At 43.1% G+C, this 11,281-nt stretch overlaps 1 protein-coding gene across 1 annotated transcript in view; it reads left to right on the top strand.

Moving 5' to 3' along the window:
• Positions 1-885: 885 nt before the first annotated feature.
• The window catches only part of LOC121583630 (ceramide glucosyltransferase), a 54,017-nt gene continuing 43,621 nt past the window's right edge, over positions 886-11,281 (top strand). Inside the window, exon 1 of the mRNA XM_041899784.2 lies at positions 886-1,112. Within this exon, the coding sequence (XP_041755718.1) occupies positions 1,015-1,112 (98 nt within the window). The 5' untranslated portion in view covers positions 886-1,014. The remainder of the gene's footprint in view (positions 1,113-11,281) is intronic.

The raw sequence follows: 11,281 nt of genomic DNA on the forward strand, positions 1-11,281 counted from the left end.
TATGATTAATTCATGGCCTATTGTATACTGAATGTGTAGACTTCGCACCAACACATTCACACCCACAACTCCTTTTTATAATTGTGCATGACACCCAATGCTTTCTATATGAATGATGCACTCCACTCTTGTCCCCATGGATATGTGTCCTTATGGCATCATGTGACCGGAGCGTCTCCCCTCTGGCTGTATGTTCACACCGATACTTATTATGCTAATATCTCTTATGTGCTGAGTATTGTCTCACTCTCATTGACAATGGAAATCTCTGGTGTTACACAACATGTACGAGGAAGTGTGTGTGTGTGTGTGTGTGTGTGTGTGTGTGTGTGTTTTTGGAAATGCTCAATGGGTGCAAGTATTGCTGGAGTACATTCCCAATTACAAGTCATGCATTCCATGAATACAAGGCAGTTTTTGATAAGGTCTTGAATTAAATGATCTGTTCATAAAGATAACAGGAAACTTGACTGTGCAAACACAAAAAGCTTTTTTTCTGTTATGCAAAATTAAACTTTACAGCTTCTGCAACCTAAAATGTAACCTAGTCCTTCTCTAAGGAACTCCTTTCTCCAACATAGGCAGGCCTACAATTATTATTTACAACTGTTGATGATATTGCAACAGTCTATCGTTCTAAAGAAGGAATGCATTGACATGCTTTCTCACACAAGTTGTATTGTATTATATAGCGCAATAAAATGTATGCACGCATGACTGTAAGTCGCTTTGGATAAAAGCGTCTGCTAAATGGCATATTATTATTATTATTATTATGATGATGATGATGATCTGTAGTAGTAGACGAGAGACGTGGTTCTTTAGTCTAGAGCTGGAGGTGTTGTTCAGTCAGCAGACTACCGTCGTCATGGGCGGAAGGACCGTACCCCGCCCAGTTCGTACCCCGCCTCAGATTCTCTACCTCGGGCGAAAACCGCTCTCCGGTCTGCGTGGATATTTACACCCGTGGTGTAGCCACAACAACGGGCTGTAGCGTAGCAGCTAGCCACAACCATGGCCCTTCTGGATCTTGCCATGCAAGGGCTCTCCGTCTTTGGATTCATTCTATTTATCGTGCTGTGGTTTATGCACTTCATGTCCATCATCTATGTGTAAGTATTGCATATCTATTTAGCTAGCTAGTAGCGGATTTAACTCACCTTCACCATATACGATGAGTTGAGCAGCGACTAGTGTGGGCAGACGGGAACTCTTGAGTCACATCAAATTACGTTTTTTAAAATCAAAAACTACTGATTTCAGCACCCAAAAAATAGTCTGCAATTACACACGACACTGTTCTGCGTAATTGCGGCATATTTGTGTGCTGAAATCAGTAGTTTTTGATAAAAACTTGATGTCGGAGCTCCAGTCCGCTCAACTCCATTGTAAATCGTTGAGTTTAGTCAGCTAGTTAGCTATGTCGCTTAAGACAAATCAGCAAGCTAACGGTAGTTAACTCAAAGTTGTCAAATATATATATATAGCAAGCTGCTACTAACTAGCTATCTATGCCGATATAGTGAATTTATAATTCCTCTAACCTCGACCAGGATAACTAACTAGCTAGCCACCGTGAGCTAGATGGCTAGCTAAACATCGATTAGTTTGCTAGCTAACGTCAGCTGACTAGTTACCTAGCCAAGGTTGAGTGGGCACTGTGACGTTAGTTAACAAACATGTAACTAGTTACAGTTGTTAGCTAACTATTTGTAAGATACTACCAAAGATACTGGTTGATGCTGTTTCTTTGTCTAAACTGGTGTTTTTCAGCGCTTCCTTGTCTTTCTGATGCTGCATTATCTGCAGTAGGTAGATAGCTAACGTTACTTTACATCTACCTACCTAATTCGTAGATTTAGCTTGTTTGATAGCGATCTAGTACCTGCTCTTCTGGCTAAGGAAATCCGTTAACTGTGTCATTTTCATTACGGTGATAGGCAGCGGGAGAAAGCACCGTTTCCCCCATTTGATGGGGAGTTAGAGGCCGATTATACTCAACTCTACGAGGTAGAGGCCGATTATACTCAACTCTACGAGGTAGAGGCCGATTAGACTCAACTCTACGAGGTAGAGGCCGATTATACTCAACTCTACGAGGTAGAGGCCGATTATACTCAACTCTACGAGGTAGAGGCCGATTATACTCAACTCTACGAGGTAGAGGCCGATTAGACTCAACTCTACGAGGTAGAGGCCGATTATACTCAACTCTACGAGGTAGAGGCCGATTATACTCAACTCTACGAGGTAGAGGCCGATTATACTCAACTCTACGAGGTAGAGGCCGATTATACTCAACTCTACGAGGTAGAGGCCGATTATACTCAACTCTACGAGGTAGAGGCCGATTATACTCAACTCTACGAGGTAGAGGCCGATTATACTCAACTCTACGAGGTAGAGGCCGATTATACTCAACTCTACGAGGTAGAGGCCGATTATACTCAACTCTACGAGGTAGAGGCCGATTATACTCAACTCTACGAGGTAGAGGCCGATTATACTCAACTCTACGAGGTAGAGGCCGATTATACTCAACTCCTACGAGGTAGAGGCCGATTATACTCAACTCTACGAGGTAGAGGCCGATTAGACTCAACTCTACGAGGTAGAGGCCGATTAGACTCAACTCTACGAGGTAGAGGCCGATTAGACTCAACTCTACGAGGTAGAGGCCGATTATACTCAACTCTACGAGGTAGAGGCCGATTATACTCAACTCTATGAGGTAGAGGAACATTTTAGTACAGTCCCGTTTCTGTCTCCGGCACAAACTTCTCTAGACAGAGTTCAGCCACACACTAAATCAGATTTAGTGATTTGTTTTTCCTGTAGGCAATGTGTTCTAGCTGCTCATGTGCACATTACATTAACTGAAATTAATTGCTGGTAGCTAGCTACTAGTTTTACGAGACTAGGCAGTGGCTGTTATTCATATTGACATAGAAGTAGCTGAATGTAGAGAATCTGCTCATGTTACTCAAAGACTGGGATAGGAAAGTTGTCAGTGTTGCCTGGATTCGAGGTGCCCACGAAATGCCACTCTATTCCTGGCTATGTATCGCAATACGTTCTCTGGTCAAAAGTAGTGGTCTGTATCCAGGCTCTGTCGTAGCCGGCCGCGACCGGGTGACCCATGGGGCGGCGCACAATCGGCCCAGCGTCGTCCAGGGTAGGGATGTAGCTCAGTTGGTAGAGCATGGCGTTTTGTAACGCCAGGGTTGTGGGTTCGATTCCCACGGGGGGCCAGTATGAAAAAAAAATAAGGTATGCACTCACTAACTGTAAGTCGCTCTGGATAAGAGCGTCTGCAAAATGACTATAATGTATATAGGGAATAGGGTGCCATTTGGGACGAACCCAGGGGTCAGGACAGGAGAAAAGTGGTATTTTTGGCATGGGACTATAGCTAATGGATGGGGAGGCTGACTATTGTAATGGATCAATGTGATGTATACATGTGTAGCTAATGGGTTTGCTGCGTCAAAACCCAATGTTGAAGACTCCTGCCCACTAGTATCAACACTTATATTTAGTTTGGGATTAATCATTGATCTTCTGTAAATTTAAAGGCCCAGTGCAGTCAGTGTGATTTAAATCTATTTATCTGTGTTATTCCTGATTTTGTTTTTGTTTTTTCAACCAGCAACTATCTACACAGGACCTTCTAATCAGCAGGTTTGAATGGGCGGGAGTTTTGTATTTCCCAGGTGACATCATCATCTGGTAAATTGGTTAATAGACCAATAACAAACACTTCCAAGCCTCTCTGCCAATCCAAATCACTTTTATTTCCTGGGTGGGAACTTCATGTGTGGTGAGGAATGGTACATACAAGACACAACAACATGGAACACTAAAACATGTAGGCTACAGTATAAAGGATTAGACGCATTTCTATGCAATCCCAGGGTATATACTATGAAACGTAGAAACACGCTATTTTTACATACGTTGATGTTGGGGTGGTGCTGGAGATGATCAAATATGAAGTTGATAAATCCCTTTATGTGATTTGCTTTGTATAAAAGTAAAGACTCAGCTTCAAAATGGCGTATCATACACTGTGGTTGGAGGAAACATGCTTTAAAAGTTGACACATTTAGAATCTCATTTAGGAGAAAAGGGCTTTCAAACATGTTGCTGTGATTTACACACTTCCTCTACATTAATCACTGGGAATACTTTCACCAAATTGCCAAAAATGGATTCTCTGAAAGTTCTCTCACTAAGTTCCCCCATCAGGTAAAACATTAGGCTAACAGTATTACATTCCCTGTAATGTATAGTGAAGACACCCCTTTCACATTGACCAGCTACAAGGCTGTTCTTTGTTTTACGCCCATTTAGCATCGTCAACATCCTCTTAAGCCCACCCACCTCTTTAAGAATTCACATGTCAACCCATGCGACTGTGGCCATGTGCTAAAGCAGTGAGGTAGTGCTTAAAAAAAAATATATATATATATATATTTTATTAGCTTCAAGTGCTAGCCTACAAGTAGGGAACACTTAAAACACATCAAGGCTTAGGTAAAAACACTTAAGCACGGGAAGCATAGAAATAGCACACACAGAACAGATCTACCTCTTCTTAGACTTGCTTTCAATGAGTGACAGATCTATTACTCCTATTTATATGTGAATTTGGTCAGATCGCCCAAAAAGTTACATATTGCAGCTTTTAAAACGTTTTGAACGAAATTGGGATCCTTAACTTTTAAGAAAAATCCTTACTTGAAAACTATTTTTTGTTAGGGAGATGCAGAAAGTAAACAGCATAGGCAATCAATTTCTGCAACAACTAAGAGCGTTGAAGCGAGAGGCTCAACTTTGCGGCTGTTTTGGTGCCCTGGCTATCACGCTGTGAACAGTGAACTCTTGCACATGCGCAGATACTGTGTAACATCCCTGCCGTCCAAACCCTCCCCTACCCTGGACGACGCTGGGCCAATTGTGTGCCGCCCCATGGGTCTCCCGGTCGCGGCCGGCTACGACAGAGCCTGGATTCGAACCAGGATCTCTAGTGGCACAGCCAGCACTGCGATGCAGTGCCTTAGACCACTGCGCTACTCGGGAGGCCCCCCCGTAAAAGGGTTTTCTAATGATCAATTAGCCTTTTTAAAATTATAAACTTGGATTAGCAAACACAACGTGCCATTGATGGTTGCTGATAATGGGCATCTGTACGCCTATGTAGATATTCCATTTTAAAAAATCAGCCGTTTCCAGCTACAATAGCCATTTACAACATTAACAATGTCTACACTGTATTTCTGATCAATTTGATGTTATTTTGATGGACAAAAAAATGGCTTTTCTTTCGAAAACAAGGACATTTCTAAGTGACCCCAAACTTTTGAACGGTAGTGTATGTTTTAGCGCAATGTTCCAAATGCCTGTATATCGCAAGAATCAAGGTTTTTATTTATTTAACGTTATGAGCGTTCTATGTCTTTGGTCTCGTCTCCTTCGCTCCTGCTGTGGTTTGTGCACGGTGCACCTTCCCACTCACACACAGACACCAAGCCCTTCCCACTCACACACAGACACCAAGACCCTGCCACTCACACACAGACACCAAGCCCCTGCCACTCACACACAGACACCAAGCCCCTTCCCACTCACACACAGACACCAAGCCCCTGCCACTCACAACAACAAAAGACGAAATATACAGTGAGGGGAAATAAGTATTTGATCCCCTGCTGATTTTGTACGTTTGCCCACTGACAAAGACATGATCAGTCTATAATTTTAATGGTAGGTTTATTTGAACAGTGAGAGACAGAATACCAACAAAAAAATCCAGAAAGACGCATGTCAAAAATATTATAAATTGATTTGCATTTTAATGAGGGAAATAAGTATTTGACCCCTCTGCAAAACATGACTTAGTACTTGGTGGCAAAACCCTTGTTGGCAATCACAGAGGTCAGACGTTTCTTGTAGTTGGCCACCAGGTTTGCACACATCTCAGGAGGGATTTTGTTCCACTCCTCTTTGCAGATCTTCTCCAAGTCATTAAGGTTTCGAGGCTGACGTTTGGCAACTCGAACCTTCAGCTCCCTCCACAGATTTTCTATGGGATTAAGGTCTGGAGACTGGCTAGGCCACTCCAGGACCTTAATGTGCCTCTTCAAAATAGGCTACTAAAGCATGATTTGGCCCCTGGATCATTAGGTTCCCCTAGCCTTCTACCGGATCATTAGGTTCCCCTCTACCGGATCATTAGGTTCCCCTAGCCTTCTACCGGATCATTAGGTTCCCCTAGCCTTCAACAGGATCATTAGGTTCCCCTAGCCTTCTCCAGGATCATTAGGTTCCCCTAGCCTTCTACCGGATCATTAGGTTCCCCTCTACCGGATCATTAGGTTCCCCTAGCCTTCTACAGGATCATTAGGTTCCCCTCTACCGGATCATTAGGTTCCCCTAGCCTTCTACCGGATCATTAGGTTCCCCTAGCCTTCTACCGGATCATTAGGTTCCCCTAGCCTTCTACGGGATCATTAGGTTCCCCTAGCCTTCTCCAGGATCATTAGGTTCCCCTCTACCGGATCATTAGGTTCCCCTCTACCGGATCATTAGGTTCCCCTAGCCTTCTACGGGATCATTAGGTTCCCCTAGCCTTCTACCGGATCATTAGGTTCCCCTAGCCTTCTACAGGATCATTAGGTTCCCCTAGCCTTCTCCAGGATCATTAGGTTCCCCTAGCCTTCTACAGGATCATTAGGTTCCCCTCTACCGGATCATTAGGTTCCCCTAGCCTTCTACCGGATCATTAGGTTCCCCTAGCCTTCTACAGGATCATTAGGTTCCCCTAGCCTTCTACAGGATCATTAGGTTCCCCTCTACCGGATCATTAGGTTCCCCTAGCCTTCTACCGGATCATTAGGTTCCCCTTCTAAAAAATAATAATTGTGGATTGTTTTAAATCTCATTGCCTACAGTCAGAAGGAAAGGTAGCGCTTGCAGTTTGGGCTGCACACGCTGCAAATACCAAATAGATAGTTGTTGTGATGCGATAGAAATTGCAATATTTCAACGTTCAATTGCGGGAAAAACCGTTTGGAAAGCAAATGGCTATTGCTGTAAAGAGAAGACAATGAAAATACTAATCTGTCTTCAAATGTGACCGACCGGCTCGATTCGGTCTTATGTAGCAACATTTGAAATTGTGTTTTTTTACATTGGATAAAAGTAGAGACTCTGCGCTAGAAAATGGTATATCATACACTACAGTTGAGGAACAATGGGGAAAGTAATTCTGCTTTGAAAGTTGATTAACTTGTAACCTCACCTTTGAGTAAATGGCCCTTGAATGTTTTGGTACACCCACCTGGAGAGCGCTTCTTTGTCTACACCCATTCAGCATCGTTCACACCCTCTTTAGCCATAGCCCCACCCATCTCTTTAACGATTCACATGTGAGGCCATGTACTAAACAACCAAAGAAGACAGGTTTATACTACGGGTGTATTTGTAAATTCAATCTGCAAAGAAAGAACTGTAGGTATCTGATATAGCCTGTAGGTATCTGATAGACTGATATAGGTATCTGATATAGCCTGTAGGTATCTGATATAGCCTGTAGGTATCTGATATAGGTATCTGATAGTGCATGTGAAGATTTAAAGGTGTGTGGAGGCGCTCAGTGATAGAGCATGCGTGCACGTGTGGGTTCGTTTGGAGAAAAAAAAAATCACTAACTGTAGTGCTTGGATAAAGCGTCTAAATGATAAAATGTAAAAAAATGTAAAATATAGCCTGTAGGTATCTGATATAGCCTGTAGGTATCTGATATAGGTATCTGATATAGCCTGTAGGTATCTGATATAGGTATCTGATATAGGTATCTGATATAGCCTGTTGGTATCTGATATAGGTATCTGATATAGCCTGTAGGTATCTGATATAGGTATCTGATATAGCCTGTAGGTATCTGATATAGCCTGTATGTATCTGATATAGGTATCTGATATAGCCTGTAGGTATCTGATATACAGTGAGGGAAAAAAGTATTTGATCCCCTGCTGATTTTGTAAGTTTGCCCACTGACAAAGAAATGATCAGTCTATAATTTTAATGGTAGGTTTATTTGAACAGTGAGAGACAGAATACCAACAAAAAAATCCAGAAAGACGCATGTCAAAAATATTATGAATTGATTTGCATTTTAATGAGGGAAATAAGTATTTGACCCCTCTGCAAAACATGACTTAGTACTTGGTGGCAAAACCCTTGTTGGCAATCACAGAGGTCAGACGTTTCTTGTAGTTGGCCACCAGGTTTGCACACATCTCAGGAGGGATTTTGTTCCACTCCTCTTTGCAGATCTTCTCCAAGTCATTAAGATTTCGAGGCTGACGTTTGGCAACTCGAACCTTCAGCTCCCTCCACAGATTTTCTATGGTATTAAGGTGTGGAGACTGGCTAGGCCACTCCAGGACCTTAATGTGCCTCTTCAAAATAGGCTACTAAAGCATGATTTGGCCCCTGGATCATTAGGTTCCCCTCTACCGGATCATTAGGTTCCCCTAGCCTTCTACAGGATCATTAGGTTCCCCTAGCCTTCTACAGGATCATTAGGTTCCCCTAGCCTTCTACCGGATCATTAGGTTCCCCTAGCCTTCTACAGGATCATTAGGTTCCCCTAGCCTTCTACAGGATCATTAGGTTCCCCTCTACCGGATCATTAGGTTCCCCTAGCCTTCTACCGGATCATTAGGTTCCCCTAGCCTTCTACCGGATCATTAGGTTCCCCTAGCCTTCTACAGGATCATTAGGTTCCCCTAGCCTTCTACAGGATCATTAGGTTCCCCTCTACCGGATCATTAGGTTTCCCTAGCCTTCTACCGGATCATTAGGTTCCCCTAGCCTTCTACCGGATCATTAGGTTCCCCTAGCCTTCTACCGGATCATTAGGTTCCCCTCTACAGGATCATTAGGTTCCCCTAGCCTTCTACAGGATCATTAGGTTTCCCTAGCCTTCTACAGGATCATTAGGTTTCCCTAGCCTTCTACAGGATCATTAGGTTCCCCTAGCCTTCTACCGGATCATTAGGTTCCCCTCTACAGGATCATTAGGTTCCCCTAGCCTTCTACAGGATCATTAGGTTCCCCTAGCCTTCTACAGGATCATTAGGTTCCCCTCTACAGGATCATTAGGTTCCCCTAGCCTTCTACAGGATCATTAGGTTCCCCTAGCCTTCTACCGGATCATTAGGTTCCCCTAGCCTTCTACAGGATCATTAGGTTCCCCTAGCCTTCAACAGGATCATTAGGTTCCCCTAGCCTTCTACCGGATCATTAGGTTCCCCTTCTACCGGATCATTAGGTTCCCCTTCTACCGGATCATTAGGTTCCCCTAGCCTTCTACCGGATCATTAGGTTCCCCTAGCCTTCTACCGGATCATTAGGTTCCCCTAGCCTTCTACCGGATCATTAGGTTCCCCTAGCCTTCTACAGGATCATTAGGTTCCCCTAGCCTTCTACCGGATCATTAGGTTCCCCTAGCCTTCTACAGGATCATTAGGTTCCCCTAGCCTTCTACAGGATCATTAGGTTCCCCTAGCCTTCTACCGGATCATTAGGTTCCCCTAGCCTTCTACCGGATCATTAGGTTCCCCTAGCCTTCTACCGGATCATTAGGTTCCCCTAGCCTTCTACCGGATCATTAGGTTCCCCTAGCCTTCTACCGGATCATTAGGTTCCCCCTAGCCTTCTACAGGATCATTAGGTTCCCCTAGCCTTCTACCGGATCATTAGGTTCCCCTAGCCTTCTACAGGATCATTAGGTTCCCCTAGCCTTCTACAGGATCATTAGGTTCCCCTCTACCGGATCATTAGGTTCCCCTAGCCTTCTACCGGATCATTAGGTTCCCCTAGCCTTCTACAGGATCATTAGGTTCCCCTAGCCTTCAACAGGATCATTAGGTTCCCCTTCTAAAAAATAATAATTGTGGATTGTTTTAAATCTCATTGCCTACAGTCAGAAGGAAAGGTAGCGCTTGCAGTTTGGGCTGCACACGCTGCAAATACCAAATAGATAGTTGTTGTGATGCGATAGAAATTGCAATATTTCAACGTTCAATTGCGGGAAAACCCGTTTGGAAAGCAAATGGCTATTGCTGTAAAGAGAAGACAATGAAAATACTAATCTGTCTTCAAATGTGACCGACCGGCTCGATTCGGTCTTATGTAGCAACATTTGAATTTTTTTTTTTATTTTTTACATTGGATAAAAGTAGCGACTCGGAGCTAGAAAATTGTATATCATACACTACAGTTGAGGAACAATGGGAAAGTAATTCTGCTTTGAAAGTTGATTAACTTGTAACCTCACCTTTGAGTAAATGGCCCTTGAATGTTTTGGTACACCCACCTGGAGAGCTCTTCTTTGTCTACACCCATTCAGCATCGTTCACACCCTCTTTAGCCATAGCCCCACCCATCTCTTTAAGGATTCACATGTGAGGCCATGTACTAAACAACCAAAGAAGACAGGTTTATACTACGGGTGTATTTGTAAATTCAATCTGCAAAGAAAGAACTGTAGGTATCTGATATAGCCTGTAGGTATCTGATATAGGTATCTGATATAGCCTGTAGGTATCTGATATAGGTATCTGATATAGGTATCTGATATAGCCTGTAGGTATCTGATATAGGTATCTGATATAGCCTGTAGGTATCTGATATAGCCTGTATGTATCTGATATAGCCTGTAGGTATCTGATATAGCCTGTAGGTATCTGATATAGCCTGTAGGTATCTGATATAGGTATCTGATATACAGTGAGGGAAAAAAGTATTTGATCCCCTGCTGATTTTGTACGTTTGCCCACTGACAAAGAAATTATCAGTCTATAATTTTAATGGTAGGTTTATTTGAACAGTGAGAGACAGCATAACAACAAAAAAATCCAGAAAAACACATGTCAAAAATGTTATAAATTGATTTGCATTTTAATGAGGGAAAGAAGTATTTGACCCCCTCTCAATCAGAAAGATTTCTGTCTCCCAGGTGTCTTTTAAACAGGTAACTAGCTGAGATTAGGAGCACACTCTTAAAGGGAGTTTTCCTAATCTCAGTTTGTTACCTGTATAAAAGACACCTGTTCACAGAAGCAATCAATCAATCAGATTCCAAACTCTCCACCATGGCCAAGACCAAATAGCTCTCCAAGGATGTCAGGGACAAGATTGTAGACCTACACAAGGCTGAAATGGGCTACAAGACCATCGCCAAGCAGCTTGGTGAGAAGGTGACAACAGT

The sequence above is a fragment of the Coregonus clupeaformis genome, chromosome 15, assembly GCF_020615455.1.
Source record: "Coregonus clupeaformis isolate EN_2021a chromosome 15, ASM2061545v1, whole genome shotgun sequence".
In the NCBI taxonomy this organism is placed as follows: Eukaryota; Metazoa; Chordata; class Actinopteri; order Salmoniformes; family Salmonidae; genus Coregonus; species Coregonus clupeaformis.